At 41.4% G+C, this 22,105-nt stretch overlaps 1 protein-coding gene across 4 annotated transcripts in view; it reads left to right on the top strand.

Annotated features, from left to right (window-relative positions):
* Positions 1-22,105, top strand: part of CSMD1 (CUB and Sushi multiple domains 1) — a 2,034,404-nt gene that overhangs the window by 1,279,414 nt on the left and 732,885 nt on the right. For all 4 annotated transcript variants that reach the window (XM_031669914.1, XM_031669913.1, XM_031669915.1 and 1 more), the window contains one exon: positions 8,093-8,170. In XM_031669914.1, coding sequence (XP_031525774.1) covers positions 8,093-8,170 — 78 coding nt within the window. The remainder of the gene's footprint in view (positions 1-8,092; positions 8,171-22,105) is intronic.

Here is a 22,105-nt window from a genome sequence, read left to right as displayed (position 1 = left end):
ATGATCATGCAGAAGAGGAAAAAATTGACAGAACCACGTTTTCAAGGTGATGAACTTTAGGACAGACATGGAGGCTCAGGTTTTAGGCTGCAAGATGGTTCCATCCTTCAGGAAAATAGCCACGGTAGGGACATAGCTCCTACTGATGTTTACAGTGTGTCAGCGCAAATCACACATTAACAATAATTAGCAGAGAATAGGAAATTGGCTCAATGCTTACTTAGAAATTTAATGGGTCTTAGATTGTTTAACTAGAGAGGTACTTCGATGAAAAATTGGCAAAAAAATAATTAAATGTGTGTTTAAAATATAAGGTGATCTGAATTTTGATGACTCTTCCTCAGTGTAAAACACAATAAAATCTAATGGAGAAATGTTAAAATTTGGAGGGGAAGGGGATTATGTAATTGTATTTATTAATGAATAAATTAAACATTTTGAAAGCAATTCTAAATTCTAATATTTGAAAATAATTTATTACAGTGTAAATGCTCCTAGAGAAAACAGAATCCTAGAGTAAGTTAAACAATATACAATGTAAACGACTGAAATTTCTCCAGGTGTATTGTGTTCAAAACATGAAGACATCCATACAGCCAACAGACACATGAAAAAATGCTCATCATCACTGGCCATCAGAGAAATGCAAATCAAAACCACAATGAGATACCATCTCACACCAGTTAGAATGGCGATCATTAAAAAGTCAGGAAACAACAGGTGCTGGAGAGGATGTGGAGAAATAGGAACACTTTTACACTGTTGGTGGGACTGTAAACTAGTTCAACCATTATGGAAAACAGTATGGCGATTCCTCAGGATCCTAGAACTAGATAACCATATGACCCAACCATCCCATTACTGGGTATACCCAAGGATTATAAACCATGCTGCTATATAAAGACACATGCACATTATGTTTTATTGCGGCACTATTCACAATAGCAAAGGAGCGGAATCAACCCAAATGTCCATCAGTGACAGACTAGATGAAGAAAATGTAGCACATATACACCATGGAATACTATGCAGCCTTAAAAAGGATGAGTTTGTGTCGCTGTAGGGACATGGATGCAGCTGGAAACCATCATTCTTAGCAAACTATCGCAAGAACAGAAAACCAAACACCACATGTTCTCAGTCATAGGTGGGAACTGAACAATGAGATCACTTGGACTCGGGAAGGAGGACATCACACACTGGGGCCTATCATGGGGAGGGGGGAGGGGGAGGGATTGCATTGGGAGTTATACCTGATGTAAATGACGAGTTGATGGGTGCTGACGAGTTGATGGGTGCAGCACAGCAACATGGCACAAGTATACATATGTAACAAACCTGCACATTATGCACATGTACCCTAGAACTTAAAGTATAAAAAAAAAAAAAAAAAAAGTTAAACAATGTAAACGACTGAAATTTCTCCAGGTGTATTGTGTTCAAAACATGTTTCACTTAAAAATAAAAATTGATAAAGCTGTGAGATAATCCAAGAAAAGTTTAATTTCCATTTTGCAATCATAAACTAGACCAAAAATGTTCCAAATAACCAATGAGCCATTAAAAAGATTCTTTTTGTTGTTGTTATTTTGAGAAACTAAAGGGTCTCACTCTGTTGCCCAGGCTGGAATGCAGGGGCACTATCTCAGCTCACTGCAACCTCCGCCTACTGGGTTCAAGCAATTCTCATGCCTCAACCTCCCGAGTAGCTGGGACTACAGTCGCATTCCACCATGCCTGGCTGGGGCTAATTTGTGTGTGTGTAGCGGGGAGGGGTAGTGGGGGGCCAGGTAGAGATGGGGTTTTACCATGTTGGCCAGGCTGCTCTTGAACTCCTGACTTCAGGTGATCCCCTGCCTCAGCCTCTCAAAGTGCTGGGATTACACATGTGAACCCCCACGCCTGGTCAAAAAACTCCAAATATACTGTTTTCTCAAATGTAAGTTAATACATATAATGGAATTGGAAATTCCATTTGCTCTGATACTATAAAAAAAAAAAAGGTAGATGTAAAAGAATAGTAGCTTATGCAATGTGATTGCTTACTTCTCAAATTTAATAGAAATCTATTGATTAAATAATTGTAAGACAAATTAAATGAGAACAATAGTATATCTGACAGTGGGAGCTCAATAGATTCATTTATATATTATATATGGAGTTTATTATATATGTATATAATATGTAATATGTTCTTAAATTTATAAATATGTATAGGCCGGGTGCGGTGGCTCACGCCTGTAATCCCAGCACTTTGGGAGGCTGAGACGGGTGGATCACGAGGTCAGGAGATCGAGACCATCCTGGCTAACACGGTGAAACCCGGTCTCTACTAAAAAAATACAAAAAACTAGCCGGGCGAGGTGGCGGGCGCCTGTAGTCCCAGCCACTCGGGAGGCTGAGACACGAGAATGGTGGGAACCCGGAAGGCAGAGCTTGCAGTGAGCTGAGATCCGGCCACTGCACTCCAGCCTGGGCGACAGAGCGAGACTCCGTCTCAAAAAAATAAAATAAAATAAAATAAATATGTATAAACTTATATGTTATATACTTACATTTTACACATTTATATATACACAATTGTATACATATGGGTGTATGTGTATATCTATCTATCTATCTGCATAGTGAGCCCTCGCAATTCTAAGGATTTACAAGGATTTCAGTATTATTGCTACCAATAGTAGTAAATATTTTTTTGGTGCAGTACTTAAATAAAACTTTTTGCCTAGAAGAGGCATTGATAAAATTACAGTAAACCTGTGAATTAATGAAAAGTCCAAGACACAAGATTCATATTTTTCACCCATTTCTTCCAAACCCTGAATTCTTCAGATTTGGAAGTAGCTGGTCTCTAAACACAAAACAATTTCCTCTGTGATTTGTGAGGATTTGCAATGGTATCTCTCCTCATGTTCAGTATGTTACATTTGTTTGAAAGAATTTTGCATCTTATTCATTTGTTTGGGGTTATCTGAGCTCACCTTTATAGGTAAAGCTTCTTTTAGACACTGAGTCGTATTATCGAATGCAGGAAGGTACAGGTGTATTAAGAGCAGAAGATAGGACTTGGTCTCCTAAGAGAGGTCTTGGAAGTTCAGTGGATCTTGAGGAAGGTGGATGTCTGGCTGTGGGGGATGGGGCAGCAGGATGACAGGGAGGGATAGGGAGCAGGCTGAGCTTTCCAAGGGGCTACAAAAGAGGGCAGGACGCTCCAGCTAGAGAGGACAGAGAAAGAAGTGGCATCAAGTAGAAATAGCTATATTCACTTCTTACATTATTGTCACTTTAAAAACAGTAATAAGAATCCACTGTCATTCCAATATAGTATCGGTTTCCTCACATTTTCAAACAACCCACAGAAAGTGTGTTTTAACCTAACCACTGAGAGATTATGGTGAAGGCAGCTGATGTAGAAGAAAAAAGAAAAAGCAAACTAAAGTGAATGAAACAACAAAATTAATGTGTCCCTTAGGTATATTTATTGTTGTGTTTTTTGATTTTTCAGCCCTTAAACTAAAAATACTTTCCCCAGAATTTACCTTCCTAAATGTTGTTATCAGAAAAGAGATTCATCATATCTCTTTCAAGTTTTTGTTTGTGGTTTTGGGGAATTTTTTTTTAACCTCACATCCTTCTTGGTTTGCGATGAGAAAACCTAAAGTCAACTCTCAGCGACTTTGAAGCACAAAATACATTGTTATTAACTACAGTCACTATGATGTACCAGGGATCTCTTCAACTTATTTCTTCTGTCAAACTGAAATTGTCCATCTTTTGACCAACATCTCCCCAGTTCCCCCAGCCCTTGCCCCTGGAGACAACAATCTATTTGAAATTGTTGAATCTGAATTACTAAGGAATCACCTTAGCCAAGAGAGACCAGGGAATGTGAGACTAACTTTGGCATGTATTGAAGTTATCTTCCACACAATAAAACAAAGCAAAAAGTCATATGAAAACTAGATAACTGTACTGACAAAATAAAGCTAAAAGGGCCAAGCTCAGCTCCAAAGATTGTGATTTAGCAGGTCTGAGATTAGACACAAAAACTATCTTTTTTTATCAATCACGAAATATTTTTATCATTCATTCCAAGATCTGAGAATGAACGACTCAATAGATTAATTCAGGGGAGAGAACAGACTGTTGCAGGGATTTCCCATAGGTGACTTATCTTTCTCCTGCATTCCTGCAGCTCTAGTTTCTTTCTCTCTCCTTCTGTCTCTCCTATTTCTTTGCAAATGAAAATCTCTCTGCCCAGCTCTGAGGGGAGCTGGAGGGAGGAGGGGGAGGAGGAGGGGTGTGGAAGGAAGAAAAGAGGAGAACCCAAAGGACGTGTGGGGAGGAGTGTCCAGACACCTGGTGGACCCAGGACGCACAAGTCACCTTCCCTTTTTGTGCAACATTGCCAAGATTAGCAGAGCTGTCCAATAAGAGAACGTGGTAACTTGAAACAAATTGTAACTCAGGGGAGCAGATAATCTACAGCAGTATAACACCATCTTATTGAAAAATAATAAATAAATGCATATATTCCCTGGTGGAGATGTAGCTTTACAAAGCATCAAAACACTCATTTGCAAAAGTATGGAATTTATTAGCTCATTCAACTCTCAGATAGGTCCTGTCTATTCACATACCGTGATCGTCCCCGAGAGACTACTCATTTTCTGTTTAGATTCTGAGCGAACGCTCTGTTTGTCTTATCTGTTTAGGGTGGATGACATTTGCTTTGAGTTCTATGCTCTTTATTATTTCCCATTGATTCTCTTGTTTGTTATTTATTGTGCATTCATCTCCTCTCTCCTGAGTAACTTCAAGATAAAGTTATTTCAGCACAAGAAAGTGAGGACGATGCATTTACCATTTTGGATGAAAACATAATCCCGGGGAGAGCTTGCAGGCGACATCTGAGTGTGCCACCAAGATAACTGCAGAAGCAGAAGCAGATTCCCCATCTCATGTTCCCTTTCCTGTGTTATTTGTCACCACAAGATGGAGATAAGGATGAGAAAACACATGAAGAGGCAGAAGAGAAGAGGAGGAAGACGCCGGGTGCCATGGTTGCATCACAGCATGCCCCTCTCTGAGAGTTCCTTAGTTCAGGATGTTCGTGACCCAGTGCCCTATGGATGGCGTTGGCCCTGGGCTGGACGCTGTGAGCCTGGAAGAGGTGACTGTCTATCTCTGGGCTTTCTCTGAAAGGGGCTGAGGATGGGCAGCAACCCTCTGGCCAGCCCTTCCTTGGAGGGAGATCTAGGTGGCCCACCTCCTTGTCCTCCACAAACGTCAACACCAGGATCCCTGTGGTCCACTCATGGCTCTGATGACAACAGTTTGTTTGAACCACGTAACCACGTTGGACTTATTTCTTCAGTCCTATGCCACACTGTTGGGAAGAGCTCCTCAACGTTCAATATATTCCTTCCAGTCTCTCACTTCTCCCTCTTACCCTTGTAAAATACCCAGGAAAAGTACTTGTCTTCGTGTTTAGGGGAAAATATTGCTATAGGAAATATAGCAAATCTTTGCCATAGAAAAATATCTTAGACTTGGCAGTTTATACGTAATAGAAATGTGTTTCTCACCACTCTCGAGACTGGGAAGTACAAGGTCAAGGCTTGATACAGAAGCACAGCTGGCAGCATTGCTTCTATGTCTCACCTTCTTCCTTCCAGGCGGACCAGCTCCTGCAGCCCCTGCCCTCCTGTCTCCGTGCCCCCCAGCCAGTAGCCCATGTGGAAGGGTTTGGAGTTTGGGACTGGAAGATCTGAGTTCAAATTCTGCGTAGTCTTCCCTGTACACCTGTGAGCCTTGCTTCCTGATATGAGCAGGTGGCATCACAATTCCTATCTCAGATGGCTGTTGGAAGGATGGAGGATGCTTCCTGAAGTGAAAAGTACTGTACAATGTTGCTGCAAAGAAGATAACACATGGGACCAGGAACTCTGAGAGGTAGAGCCTGAGAGACATGGTCTCCAGGTGCATCAGAATACACAGGGGCTGAGCAGAGGGAGACCAGAGAGGAAGCAAGTGCTTAGTGACATCAGTGAGGGAAGACAGTCCCAAAGGACAACTGTCCACCTAAGCCCAGCCCTCCGAATGTCAGTGATTTGAAAAGAGTAACAATCACTGCCACACACAGTCAGTTACTGAGTCGGCTGGGCTCAGGACACCAGACTAAAGACGGTGCATTGATCATCTCCAGCTTTATACAGTCTTGGCATCCTGGCATCGTATTTAGTCAGAGTTCTCCAGAGAAACAAAACCAGTTGGTCATGTGTATGTGTGTGTGCCTGTGTGTGTGTGTAGATATATTTATTTATACAGTTGACCCTTGAACAACATGGGTTTAAACTGCATGGATCCACTTACCTTCAGATTCTGTTCGATGAATATACTGAAGCTTTTTTTGGAAATTTGTAACAATTAAAACAAAACTAGCAGACAACCCTTATAGCCTAAAAACAAAACAAAACAAAATCCGAAAAAGGTGTGTCATGAATGCGTAAAATATAAGTAGATACGAGTCTATGTGTTAAGTAACTGTTTAAGTTATTGGTAAGGCATCTGGTCAACAGTAGGCTCTTTTCAGTTAGGTTTTTGGGGGAGTCAAAAGATATACTCAGGTTTTCAGCTGTGTGTGGTGGTGGGGGGGTGGTCAGTGGTCAGTGCCCCAACCCTTGTATGCTTCAGGGGTCCCCTGTATATACTTGATATTAATCTCCTTACATGCAGGTGTGTACACACACACGCACACACACACACATTTACTATAAGAATTTACTATAAGGAACTGACTCACATGATTATGGAGTTGACAAGACGGAAGACCTGCAAGGGGTGAGTCATCAAGCTGGAGACCAGGAAAGCCAGTGTTTTAGCTCCAGTCGGAAGGCGGAAAAAAAAATGCTGTCCAATTTAAAGCCCACCAGGCAAGGGGAAGTCTTGCCTCCTCTGGGGCAGGTCAGCCTTTTGTTCTATTTGGGTCTTCAGCTGATTGGACCAGACCCACGCACACTGGGGAGAGCCATCTGCTTTCCTCAGTCGGCTGATTCAAATGTTAATATCATCTGCGACATTCTCACAGACACACCCGGAATCTCGTGTGGTCCAATGTCTGAGCACCTTGTGGTGCAGTCAGGTTCACACAGAAAACTAACCCTCACACCTGTTTACACGTAGAGTTACCGGCTCAGAGGCAAGTCACTCACCCAGGTCATGGGGCCACCATGCGGTAAGCAAAGATTTGCAGCCGATCTGCCTGCTGGCTGCTGCTGTAGGTCCAGTCTCATATAGGGACCTCAGAAATGTTTCCATTGGGCACTTAGTAAAGCCAAGTGTGAGACTGCTTAGAATATCATAACATTTTATATTTTATAATCACAGGATGGATCCCCCATTTTTTTCCATAAATGAAAAAAAAAACTTCTTAAAATGTTTAATGCAGGACCTAGTAAATCAAGAAACATATTTAACTCTTAGAATTATCATGCTAGAAACCAGGATCTTATGTGCCTTTTGCACAGGCTAGAGAGTGTCTGGAGGGACTGGCGGCGTCTAGCAATTTATCTACAGCACGTAGAGCATGCCTTTCCTCTACTTGCTTCCCATCCATACAGATTCGCTAAACTTTAAGTGACTAAATGAATATATGAATACATGAATGAGCAACTGGCCTTTTTATCTAAACTTTTTCACGAGTATAGCAAATTTAGAGAACTCTGTAATCAGGGTGCATACATCAAGTGAGTGATCTGCCTGAACGCTTTGGGGAATGATAATGATTTGTGGAATCTGCCACTCCTCATGGTCAGTAGGATTGGATGTGTAAAGTCAATGGCAGCATGTATTATTTTTAGCTTCTGACATGGGATCTTGTAAGATGTGATCTTGCTGCTTGATAGCCTCGCATTAATTATTTACCATCTCTTGGATGTCATTGGCTTGGTATCATTCACCTCTTAGAACATTTCCCATTTTCAGGGGTTGATAGAAAGCAATTCTGACCGGAAATGCTGTGTGGATACATCATTGTTTTATGATCTCCAAGTCTTACCTACTAATGGCTTGGTTTTGTTTCTTCCAGTGAAAAAGGCGATTGAGTTGAAGTCAAGAGGAGTCAAGATGCTGCCCAGCAAGGACGGAAGCCATAAAAACTCTGTCCGTGAGTCCCTTTCCTTTCTATACGAGGATTGATGCGCCGGTAAAGGGGGAGCGGAGGAGAGAATGGAGCAGTTAAGGAGAAGTGTTCCCATCCACCGCCTTCCCCACATTGTCTCTTTCTTCTTTTCTACATCCAAGAATATTTTCTGGGAGAAAGAACATGGCACTAACTTCACTTTGTTAGGGAGGAATGTCCTTCTGCTTCTAACTCCTAACCATGTCTCACATCTGCCCTGATCACTGTCTGAGTCTGGACCTTCCAGATGGCTCTCTTAAGTAAATGTGACACAGTCAGGCATTTTTATAGCAGTCTCTCCGTCCTAGCACACCCCACACACACCAGACTAGACCGATATCTGGAAAGAAGTCTGTTCTTGTCTTTTGTCTATTAAAATGTTACGATGATTCACTGCCTGGAGAGTAAAGTAGCTTTTGGGCAATGTCTGCGTCTTTCCAAAGAGAAAAGAAGATCTGCAGACATATCTTGCTGATGACTTTTGCATGTGCCCAGCACCTGGTAAACACCAGATCAATAGCTGTGGGAGGAATGAAGGTGTCTGCCACACTTGTTATTTTGGTGCCTTGTCCTCGATGCCCCTCATCATCACTCAGCCATAGGAACCCCTGGCCATGCCTGGGTTGGGTCATGGTGCTTCTCGGCCATGAGGGCCCTTTGTCCTTTAGCTGAAAGCCGACAGCCTGTGTGCTTCTTGGAGACTCACTGTGCAGACCCTTCTTTCTCTGCAGGTGCAGTCAGCTCTCCCCTGGTTTTGCTCCCCCCATGCCCTTACACATGTCATAACAGTTACTGGGTACCAGCTTCACTGAGGGCTCGCTTTTCTTACAAACAAGAGATGAGTACCCTCTACTGAGATACCAGGTGGGCTGACTTCCCACAGGGGCTGTTTTCTGCTCATGCTCTTTCTGGGACTTTCTACCCATTGGGTTGTGTTTTCTGTGCTTCCCTAGCAACCTTTTCATGTGATGTTTCTAGCCTAGGTCCGTGGGTGCACCTGTTTTCATGTGATGTTTCTGGCCTTGCTCCGTGGGTGCACCTGTTTTCACGTGATGTTTCTAGCCTAGCTCCGTGGGTGCACCTGTTTTCATGTGATGTTTCTGGCCTTGCTCCGTGGGTGCACCTGTTTTCCTGTGATGTTCCTAGCCTAGGTCCGTGGGTGCACCTGTTTTCCTGTGATGTTTCTAGCCTTGCTCCATGGGTGCACCTGTTTTCACGTGATATTTCTAGCCTACCTCCGTGGGTGCACCTGTTTTCCTGTGATGTTTCTAGCCTAGCTCCGTGGGTGCGCCTGTTTTCATGTGATGTTCCTAGCTTTGCTCCATGCGTGCACCTGTCCCTGGTGTTTTGCATCTGTGCATGTTTTTTTTTCCGTTGCCTAGCAGTTAGTGGAAGGGCTGGGGTGGACATCTGAACCCCCTCAGGTCAACCAATTCTGTTTACATCTGTATGCTACAGCAGGCTTCTGCATGAGGTCTTATGTGCAACAAATATTCTGCTGAAACTAATAAATAAAAATAAACAATCAAAATCTTTTGAAAACGACACTATGGATTGACCTACGTCTTCATCACTTTAGGTTTCCTGACAATTGCTTGTGTGACAATAATCCATAGTCTGTGCTCAGTTCTGAGCAGGTTGGGAGGACAGAGAGATAAACCTGTACCCTGGCCCTCAGAGGCAGGCAGGAGCCACCACACTCTGACTACCACTCTGGCCCTTAGATCTCTCCCTCTTCCAAAAAAAAAAAAATCAATCTGTAAATGTTTGTGTGGCACTTTCTATTGAACAGTCACAGCCAGTCACCCTTTAATGAAATTAGACTGGAAAAGGATGGGAAAACTGAAGGGAGAAAAACTGAAAAACAGTCGAAGGCATAAAGATTTTTTAAAAAAATAAAATTTTTTAACATTTTAATATTGTTAGCTTCTAGTGTAGAATGTTCTGTAGAGGGAGATATAGTATTTACAATATTTTGAAAACGATTTTTATGATAAAACCCTGCACAAATGATCTAAAGTTCAATGTAGAACCGGCCAAACTCTTATATCCAGCCAAACTCTTATATTAAATCAATATCAGGTTGGATATCCGATCAACCGGGCATCAGATTTTTCTGTTATTGTAACATTTAGGCAGAGCTTTCTTTCTTTTTTAATAAGGAGACTATCTCTTCTGTCCTCATCTGAACACAGATTGACATGTACATAGTGACTCATTTGGTGTTAGAAAGCATTCTGTCCTCTCTTTTAACAGTATTAAAGTACAGTTTTTTGGTCAGACGTGGGAATTAATCATTAGAGAAAATGAGGAATGGAAACCGTGAGCCTTCTGAGACGAGGAAGGTAATCAATGGTAATGTGTCATTCCAGAGAAAGGTATGACGGAGAAAATGAAATTGTTTCACTGATGAAAGGACATAGGGTTTGAAGCGAGAGAGGCAAGGATTCCATCGCTGTGCAAGTATGTGCCTTAGTCAAGTTCAAATGTCATCGCTTACAAAATTATTAATAAACCAGTAATCCTTTTCATAGGGTTGTCACTCACATAAACCAGGAGGTGTGTAAACTGCCTGTTCCAGAGTGTGGCATGCAGTGGGCATTCTGTACGCCTTTGGCGCCTTCAATATGTAAATGGCGGGAAGTGAACCACACAGGGCGAACGGCAGGGGAGGCCAGGCCAGGCCACGTTCCACTGCATCGTGCGTGCCTTAGGAGTTCCCGCCGTGCCTTAGGAGTTCCTGCCGTGAGCCCCGTTTTCTCTTCAGCTCCTCATGAACCCCTTGCCATCTGTAGGAGACCAAGTGTGAAGGTACTTTACATTCTTGATACCCATGGTGACACTGGCTGCCCAGATGCCTGTTGCTGATGTGAAGATTTTATCTTCTGTCTACAGGGAGTGAAGTGCTGGTGCCTTCAATGGAGGCCTCGTTCCTTTTCAAGCCGTTCCATTAACTTGAGTCTCTCCACTTCTGCGTCACCCCAAGATCTGGGTTCCTCTGGGAGACCACAGCTCTTGAAACTCTAGAGATTAGATCCCAGCACACAAACCTCTCTTGCAGAAGTGATAGAATCGTTTCCCCAACTAAGGGTTTTGTTGCAGATATGACAAAAGCTTTATGGAAAATGTCCAGCTCAGGGTCTGCAGGCACTGTTAGCTCTTGTTCCACACCCCCCTCTGTTTTCTTCCATCTTAGTATTTTTTATTCTGTAAAGTGGACATTGTTGTTTGTTTATGATCGTTCTTCTTCATGAGACTCCTCTGGCAGTAAAAGAAGTGACAGCAGCGGCCAGGGAATTATCTGTTCATTGTAGAGTGTGAAGCTGTCCCTGTTAAGTTTTCATCCAGTGCTGGCTTCACTAAAGCCAGGCAGGGGTGGACCCTGCTAGCAGCTCCTGTATTCTGCCCATGGGAAGCACCAGGGCATGGATGGGAGGCTGAGCTGCCTCCTGCAGTCCCCTCAAGCTGTCTCTGCTCCAAGGCACAAAAATCAGAGGTCACAGCTCTTTGCAAAGGGTGACCTTATGCATTCATCTCCATCTGGATTTCAGCACCAACTTTTGCCCCTTGTTGTCTCCAGCCTAGAAAGCAGCCATGGCTCAGTGGTGACTCCTTCCCACGCCACTTCCCTGTCCCTGGTGGTGTCTGCAGATTCACCCTTTTGTAAACAGAGCCTTTGAAAGTAGCCCTGTCTTACTGGGTTCTTCTCCAAATGACATCTGATTCCTGATGGGACCCTGTCATGGTGATAGAAAATGTTCAAGGTTTTGATGAACTAAAGAGGGCAAGTTCTACCCAAAGTTCTAGATGTTAAAAAATAAAAATAAAAACAAACACTGGGCAAAGCAAGAAATCCATGCCCTCAGACTATATCAGATCCACCCAAAGTCCTGTTCATTATTACCCTCACCCCTGTTCACTGTCGGGGCATCAGTAAGAGTTCAGGAAGTGCAGAAAGAGAAAGAAAGAGATGACAGCAGGGAATGGGAGAATTTCCCTGAGAGCCTCAGGAAACTTGCTATTTGATAATTAAACAGATCAAGGTCACTGGTCTGATTGTCTAAGGTGTTATCCAGGCTTGTTGTCTCATGACCAAGAAAATTAAGGGGCATGGTTACAAAGCGTGAGGTTGGAGTGAAAGTTTAATAAGCGAGAGAAGAAAGCTCTTTGCAAGGGAGAGGGGATCCCGAATGGGTTGCCGCTTTTACAGCTGAATTCAAAAGTTTTTATGAGAAACTCCTCATCTCTGTAGCTGTTTGAGTAACTTTTCTAATCTGTAAATCTGTCTGCATAACTACCCCTTATTTGTGTAGTTGTGATTATGTCCCTAGGCAAGTACAAAGCACCACTTCTCTTGTTTGTATAACTGTGGGTTTGTTTCAGGGAAGCCCCACTCTTCCCTGTGTGAGTTCTCATGGAGCCCACTGTGTATATGCCTGAAAAAAGGAGGAAACTTTTTCCTGGGAGCTCGCTAATCACACAAAGAACAGAAGGCTTCTGTGCTGAATCCTGCCAGCTCATCTGTGCAGGTGCATCCTGCTTCTGTACTGGAACATGCCTGCTCATCTGTGCAGGTGCAGCCTGAGTTTTCCCAGGCTGCTCTATTTTTGCCTGTAGCTGTGATTTTTCAGGCTGGCTGCCTCTCCAAGGACCAGCCTTCACTGTCTAGGTAACTGATTTTTCCTTCTGCCACAGTGATGGAGGACTGCTCTAATTACGAAACTTAGGAGAGTTAAGTTTTTTGTTTTTTTTGTTTTTTGAGATGGAGTTTCGCTCTGACACCCAGGTTGGAGTGCAGTGGCATGATCTCAGCTCACTGAAACCTCCACCTCCTGGGTTCAAACGATTCTCCTGCCTCAGCCTCCCAGATAGTGGGGACTACAGGTGCGCGCCACCATGTCTGGCTAATTTTTTGTATTTTCAGTAGAGACGGGGTTTCACCACGTTGGCCAGGCTGGTCTCAAACTCCTGACGTCAGGTGATCTTCCTGCCTTGGCCTTCTTAAGTGCTGGGATTACAGGCGTGAGCCACTGCACCCAGCTGAGAGTTAAGTTTATACAGATGTGTAATACCTGGCAGTAGATTTAAAAGTAACTCCTGCTTGTTTCACTTGAAAGTCAAAAGTGCCTGTGTTTGGAAATCATGCACATCCCACAGGCAAGTCTCTTCCTCTCCTTCTTCCTGCTGGGCCAGTGACATTTTTATCCTAGACCTACCTACCTTGATTGTACCTTTAGTTCAAGATGAGCCCCTTGAGGGTTTGGGGTTTTCCCATCCATGACCCACAGCTATCACATCCATGACCCACGGATATCACATCCATGACCCACAGATATCACATCCATCACCCACAGATATCATGTCCATGACCCACAGCTATCACATCCATGACCCACGGATATCACATCCATGACCCACAGATATCACATCCATCACCCACAGATATCATGTCCATGACCCACAGATATCACACACCATACCTCCTCATCCCCTGACAGCCCAAGCTACCAGTCCATAGCGAGTACCTACTGATGGATGGATGAATGAATGAATGAATGAATGAATGAATGAATGAATGAAAAGACAGAAAAGAATCTCTGTGCCTTGGAACAAAAGCCCTATAGATTCTTTCAGTTATGTCTCCTAATCTGATGAGTCTTTTGTGAATTTTGCTTTGGGAACCGAAGTTCCTCAGCTTCTTTACACAGCCTTGCTTTCAACCCTCTGCAATTCATTTCATCACGAACATGCACAAAACCTAACCACATAGTGCAGCGCGACTGGCGTCTTTAGAGATATTTCAACTCTTCTGTGCGGTGAGGGCGACTCTCCACATTAAGTGTAGAATGAGAAGATTTAAAATTTCCTTTTTCACCAGCTTGTAATCAATAATGTTTGAAGAAAATCCCAAAGATATTAAGATACTCATTAATATCTTAAATGTCTACATATTTTATAATCAGATGCTTTACATGCTCTAAATTTTGAATTATTTTAATCTTGGAAAAAATGCACTTGGGCAACATTATGTCTCAAAAAGGGCATCTGGAATAAACTGAGTGAGCGCCCGTCCCCCACAGAATACACTGAGTGAGTGCCCGTCCCCCATCTTCTTCCTCAGCCTGAGTGATGGTGAACTGCTCTTTATTCTGAGAGTAGATTCTTTCAATGCCAAAGAAATTATTAAACTGATACTGTATATATTGTTTTGTTGTTGAGACAGAGTCTCGTTCTGTCACCCAGGCTGGAGTATGGCACAATCTCGGCTAACTGCAACCTCCACCTCCCAGGTTCAAGCGATTTTCATGCCTCAACCTCTTGAATAGCTGGGACTACAGGCACGCGCTACCAGTCCTGGTTAATTTTTTTATTTTGAGTAGACATGAGGTTTCACCATGTTGGACAAGCTGGTCTCGAACTCCTGACCTCAGATAATTTGCCCGCCCCGGCCTCCCAAAGTGCTAGGATTACAGGCATGAGCCACCACACCTGGCCAACACTCTCTATTTTTTAATGATGGTAACAGTACATGTCATTTCTTCTCTTCTTCTGAGCATTCTCCTTGGCAGAAACCAGTTTTGGCAGCCCTCAGTGTGAGGATTACTAAAGTAAATAACCTATGGGTGCCCTTCTAACTCCAAAATATATACACCTGTAGGAACGAAGATAAACAAAGCATTGGTTGTTATTTTTTAACTAGAGATTCTTCCCCATGTAAAGTTAAAGACAAATGACCAATTCGATCTTGATTTGTGGTAGCTCACTCAGATGAGCTAATGGCACATGCTGTGTACGAAGGAGCACTGCAGTTACAACAGTTTATAGCCATGCAGGGTGGAGCAGTTAGTCCAGAACCATTATTTAATAAAAAGCTGATTTTCTAAAAAATGTGGAAATTTGAGCAGTATAATGCATTGCCTTTATGCCCCTGGGGAAAATAACAACAGAACGTTATAAAACAAATGCCCCTGGAATTCTCCTGTATTCAACCATAAACTGTTCACTTCCTTGCCCTTTGTTTCTATTGGACAATCAATGTTTTCTTACCTTGAAAAGGAAAAAAAAAATGATCTGAAGCAAAACCGAATGATATTCATCCCAAGTTTCCAAAGAGACAGTTCAGTTCATGAAAGCAATTGGTCGAATCTTGTCCTTCATAGTGACATACAGTGGTTCCATCTCCCTCTGGCTTTTCTTGTGGCTCAGGCATAATTTGGAGGGAGAGATCTTAAAACTTGTAACTCTGTTTTTAGAATGCTACATAAAGTGATATCTCAATTACTGTATACACTTAATGATGTAATTATAACTGTAGAATGCTTGGATTGTCTTTTTTCAATGCCCTGACTGGTCGAACCATTTTCCGAAATACACTTTAGAAAATAATTTTCCATTTGTATTTATCCACTTATCATTATAATAATAATATTCATAGTTGTAGTGTCTTTTTTGGAATAATTTATGAACAAATAAAATATACTAGTGGGTAATCTTCTCTTAATTGTTAAATTCCAATGTGCTAAAAAAAAAAAAAATAATAAGGTTTAATCCGATATTCTGAAGAGTCTCTTGCCCTCATGTTAGCCTCTGAGTTTAGCATCGTAACCACCAGCAGCAGGTTCAGTTCAGCCCAGGGACAGACTTCAGCACCTGTCCTCTCTCTGGGACCTGTGGAAGCTGAGAGAAAGGTAAAGAGAAGCCATGAATTCTCATGAATAGGGCTACCATGAGAAATAAAGAGAGAAGACAACCAGCTCACTCATGTTCATCTTCGGAAAGTTGTCCCAAGATGGTCCAATTCCAGAATGGTCTGAGGCAGATTAGTGGCTTAACCTGCATTTCTCTTCTGCAGGCCAGAACTTTCTATCCACGTGCTTACTTGGGTGTCACGTTGGTGTCTAACAGGCGTCTCTCTCACTCTTACCTTTCACAGAAGAAGCCTGTGACTTCCAGCATTCAGTCCCTAGACCTTCATGCCACCCGTCTCTCTGGCCCCTTGGTGAGCCCTGACCGTCCCCCAACATGTCCCAAGCCTTTCTTGTTACCTCCAAACCACCATTGCCTCTCACCCATCTCATCTCATCATCCTCCGCCTCTCGCTGCCCTGACAAGGTCCCACCCTGCAACCAGAGGTATCTGGGTGAAATATCAGTAGAACCACATTCTTCCTCTGCTCCAGACCCTCAAAGTTTTCCCATCACAGGCAGAGTGAGTCCAAATTCCTCATGAAGACCCAAAGACCTCCTTTCCTCCCACCCTCGCATCCTGGTCCTCTTGGTTTCTAGGCTGTTTCTTGAGGAAACTAGACACGAAATCACCCGATGGTCTTTGCTCTCCTCTTTCCTCCACCTGAAATAATGTTCCAAAGAAGCCACATCACATCCTCCCTCCCTCACACCATTTCTTAAAATTCACTTTCTCTGGCAGCTGTCACTGATCACCCTACCTAAATATCATGTATCTTGAGCATCCACAACTTCTCCCACCCAAGTACTAACCAGACCTGACCCTGCTTAGGTTCCAAGATCAGGTGCATTCAGGGTGGCATGGCCATTGACTGGAGCATCCACAACTTCTATCTTCTCCCGATACTTGCTCTGTTTTCGTGTTCTTTAACTTATCATAACGTATCATATATATCATACATATAAGTGTGTGTTTACTTGTATGTGTATCATAAACACACACGTAAAGTAACCCTATTCATTTAATTTCTCTCACATCTCCAGGAGAATATAAACTAAACTCCACAAGGGCAGGTATATTTTCTTTTTTTTTAACTTATTTTTTATATTTTTTCCATAAGTTATTGGGGTACAGGTGGTATATGGTTACATGAGTAAGCTCTTTAGTGGTGATTTGTGAGATGTTGGTGCACCCATCACCCAAACAGTAGACACTGCACCATATCTGTTGTCTTTTATCCCTCGCTCCCCTCCCACTCTTCCCCCAACTTCCCCAAATCCCATTGTCTCATTCTTATGAGGGCAGGCATATGTTCTACTTTGTTCTCTGATCTCTACTAAGAATTTTTAAGAGTCCCAGGTACACAACAGATGCTCAGTAAGTGTTGGTGAATTGAATAACCCAGGGATATAGTTATGGGCCGGCGTGTCATGTGGGAAGAGGGTGCTCATGTATTTCTTCAATTAGATTTTTATATTTCACATCTTCACTCACGCATTAAAGAGTCCCTTGTTGCAGGGCATCCAGAAGGTGTCGTAAAGAGGATCAGCATCTGTTCCTTCCCCGGGGAAAATTACAGTCTTGTGGTGTTTCAAATCTCCAGTACATATTTGTCACGCAGAGTGCTGTCATAACGGTAGCAACATTTATTGATGATTGACTAAAAATGGAAACTCACTATCTTTCAAAATATGAGTAGATCAACCCATGAAATATAGAAATCCGTAGAAATAGAGGATGGAAAGCTGTAGGAAAGCAGGACCATGTGAGGTGCCACCAAGTCCTCTTTAAAGTACCTCCTCTGTGACTGAAATGTCTTACTTATAGACTTCTGCTGGGTACTGGCTAAGAGAAAACTGTGCCCATTATCAAAATGAAATGTATTAAATGGGAAAAAAGCACAAATAGTTAAATAATTCATCAATGTCAATAAAACACAGTGGTTTCAGAATCATGATGCCCACGGCATGGAAGGAAACAGTAAAATTATGAGAAATCATTCAAGTTTCTGTCACAAGGTGATAACAGCTGGTAATAAAAACTAATTGTCAGTCTAAATTGTGTGCTCTAGTCGGTCAGAACACACGCCGTAATATACTAATTTTCCTCTGTCCCACTGCTGAAGGAGTTCATTTGTTACCGAGTCAATGGCTGAGACATGCTTGTTCTTAGGAAGGTCATTTGAAGAATTTCAGTGAAATGCATGCTGCCTTCTGCAGAGTGCTTCCCTCCATCCAGAGCTGGAGGTGGGATGTGGGAGCAAGGAGGGTGGGAGGAAGGGAAGGGAGAATGGAGTGAGGACCTTCATCAGCCTGGATGCCTGACTTGGAACCCAGGATACCAGGGAACAGAAGTTGTGACACGTCCCCTAAATCCTATCAATTGCAAATGATGCTTATGTAGTTTCAAGCTCAGAAACTTTATTTCAGAAATCATTTCCCATGGACATTTCTGTCAGGCCATAATTTTCCAGATAACCAGATATATATTTTCGCTCTATTAGCCCACATATGGATAATCTTCTGTAATAAACACGATCCGCTTTACTCATCTATGAGAAACACATTTTGCTTCCCAATAATATTGTTAGGGATACCAGGCATGTTACTAGGTTGCCGGGAATGCCTCTCATCATCAGGTCTTGCTTTTAGGGACCTGAGTGTTGTATTAGGAACGTGCGATTTATCTGAATGGCAGTGGCCACGGTGATTAGTAACACTGCTGCCGAAAGAGGCATGCCTGCTAATCCGTGTGCCAGATTTCTAGCACTAAGTGCTGTAGATCTTGCTTTAAAGCAGATTTTGATGGTGGGAAAAATAATAGCCCCATTAACCTCTAACAGTAGTATAAAGGCTTAATAAAACAAGAAGGATAATTGCTCTAATCTACTTTGCTCTATCATAAAATGTAACAATTTGGAGTTTTGCAATTGTTAAAGACCCTTGTTTTCTTAGCAAAGATCCATCTCCATATAACACGAATATAGTAGACTGTAAAAACTGCTTCATCAATCAGGTAAGTAAATTATGCTTGCAGTTTCTAAACAGGCCTTTGTCACTGCAGGAGCTAAAATATCTTTTCAAATGCTATGGAAAATATTGCTGTGAAGGGGATTGATGTCTAGATACATTTGAGAACAGCATCACTGGTAACTAGAAGCCAAACAAGATTGTTCCTCAATTATTCATCATACCGTTTACATAATATAATTGTTTAAATAACCAGAAAAAAGGATCTATTAAAATACATAAAGCAATATATAGCTTGATTGGATTACAGATGGTCAAATTGAATCGTAACCATAGAAGTAAAATGCTTTTCAAGTGGTTTCGGCATACAATTAAAGAATATAATTGATTCACTAAAGGGAGAAACTCACTTTGTGTAATGACTAGAGAGTGCATTCTTTTACCTCAAATAGCGAATGAGAAACCACCTAGAGATGATGGCAGACCTAAAAAAAGAAGTATACATTTTTGCATTTCCACCACTACTTTTTAGAAGTGCAATGTACCACATGAATTTTCATCAAATTTTATAAAAGAAAATAACTCAATAACTTTCTATTCCTATATAATTGGATGAGAAAAACTCTGAACCTCTGGAGGATTATGAATTATTCATGTCTGGCACCCACACAGTCAAAACAATTCCAGCAGCCGTCAGAAGAGGGAACTGCTATATTGTTGTAATAAAATCATCTTACAGGATCAAGTCTTTGTTAGTGAGTAACTTCAGTCAGAAACTTTAAAAACTAAACTAATTAATCATTGAGGCTTTCTTATCAATTAAATTAAAGAATTCCATTTTATACACAAGGAAACTAAGTCAGCGAGGAAATTAATTAGCGTTGATATAAACATAATGAAGAGACCGAGAGTTAAATATCAAGATGAACTCAGATGATCAAGGGGAATTCCGAAAAAGCACGCATCTCTTAAGCCTCGTTTTATTTAAAGCACATTGTAAAGGTGTAAGGAGGAAACCGAAAATGTTTTCAGAGCGCTTATAGAATTACAGAATCATGAAGTTGAAACTGACCGCCATTTTACAGAGAGAAATCAGTTTTGCCCAGACTTGATAATTTAGCCTCACTGAATGAAAAGTTTCAAAAAAAAAGAAAGCCAATTTAGACTAAATGATGATTATGCTGATTATTGATGACCTAGCAATGTTGGGCCTGAAATTATTCATGGCATCAGGAGAAGCTGCTGCCTTGCATCTGCCCTCAATGGAAGAGGAATGTGGCCACATTCACCAGAACCCACGACCTACTGGATCCTGGGGCCCCTACAGTCTACAGTCCCAAACTCTAGAGTCCATGTGGCCCACATATAGAAGGCAAAGCAACTGATAACGTACTCTCTTTCATAAATCTATCTTCATGGGAGTTCAAATGAGCTGCACTAATACAGAAATAAGAGAATTTAAAATATGGAAATAAATTTTAATTCAAATGATAAGGAGTATAAGAAGTATATTTTACAAATTTCTGTTGACCTTTTTTCAATATTCTTGGCCTCTACTTTCTAACTTGACCCTGTACTTTGGGGACACTTGGGTTTCCTTCACTGAGTGTTGTCTCATCTGTAAAATGGAAGAGCTTCAATGTGCATCAGGGTTATATAATGATGACATTTGAATCTTCTAAAGTGCTCACTTTTTTCCCTGATCTGTCCAAATTAATTACCACACTAATCGGATTAAATTAGATTAATTACAGCAAATGATTATATTGATTTGGTTGAGCACTTGTTTGGTCACGTCCCCCGGGTTCACTGCGTTTACATTATATTCACAGAGAAGAGATGCGACAAAGCAGTCCATGTAGTTTATGTCAGAGAAGAAAAGTAAGTCATGTTTGAAGATATGTGAAAGTATACAGCAAGTCAAAGAGATAAGCCACGGTGAACCCATTGGGTAATTAGTGGTGTGCTTCAGAGATAGAAAGCACCATGTTTTGCAAACACTACATATTCTTCTTCTTCTTATTAGAATATTTGCAGGAAGTGCAATGTGACTGTCTAAACTGCCTGTTTTATGATTTGAACTGTCCGTTTGAAAGGCATATGGAATAACATCAACCATGTGACATCCAATTAATTATGTATCTGGGAAAAATCATGGCTTCAAGTGAAAATTCGAGGTAACTGATATGTAGGAAATGTCTCATTCCCTGTCCCCCTGTGAGAAAATCTTAACAGCTTTTTTTTTTTTTTTGTATGTGTGCAAATATACAAACGGTAGGTCTTCCGCAAGTCACATTTCTGACATTGGAAAAATCTATCCCGTATCTTCAAGCGTAGTTTTTGGAAGGGCTGGTTTGTTGTGTTCTTATAAAGATAGAAAATAATTAGAAGAATATCAAACGTGTTCAATGAATATATCTTGTAAAAATATAATGGTAATTTCTATGAAATGAAAAAAAAATGCTATTTTAAATTGGAAAAGTGTTTACTGGTTGATTTATAACCTAAATCCTGTTCATCATGTATTGAATATCCTCAGACTAGGGTTTAGCTGTCATCCTTCCTTCCAACCAAACTGCTGTTTTACTAACTTTTAAATACAATTTGCTAGAATCTTTCTAATAATTATTTATAACATATTTAGACCTAAATTTTCTTTCTGGATGCTTTTGTGAAGCATATGAGCATTTTCCTCTAGTACTATCATCCTTCAAAATAATATTATTCTTTTATTTGCTGGAAAGCAATGAATAAATATTATATTATTGTTCTCTTCTGTATCTGTGATAAACTCTAATTATCATAAGATACAGCCAGACTTGTATTTCTCATGATTTTATATTAATAATCAATCTATTAAGATTAATTGGAATGTACCTAATAAAAGTGAGGTTTGGCATACAGGACACATTGAGTAATTCTTCTTCTTTTTTTTTTTTTTTTTTACTTGGCATTTCTTATGGGAAATTAAGTATTTTTTTGGTAAAGGGCATTAGCTTGCAAATTCTACATCGCAGCACTATAATTTTAGATGGATTAATATCCTTGCCCATGTTCCAAAGTCTTCCAGCGTTTATTGCATCTATAAGATAAACCTGATTTTCAGACAGTGTCTTAAAAGTCCTTGGAGATATGTCCCCTGTGCTCCTGCAATATCCTCGCACTACACTTTTTCAATAAACACACACACACACACACACACAGAGCCTCCAATTCTGTTGTGAATGTTCTTTCTACCCCGTCACTTTTTCTCCTCCAAATTCCC

This window comes from Papio anubis, chromosome 8, assembly GCF_008728515.1.
Source record: "Papio anubis isolate 15944 chromosome 8, Panubis1.0, whole genome shotgun sequence".
Classification (NCBI taxonomy): domain Eukaryota; kingdom Metazoa; phylum Chordata; class Mammalia; order Primates; family Cercopithecidae; genus Papio; species Papio anubis.
Note: the sequence above shows the minus strand (reverse complement) of the source record. Positions and strands in the feature narration are given on the sequence as shown.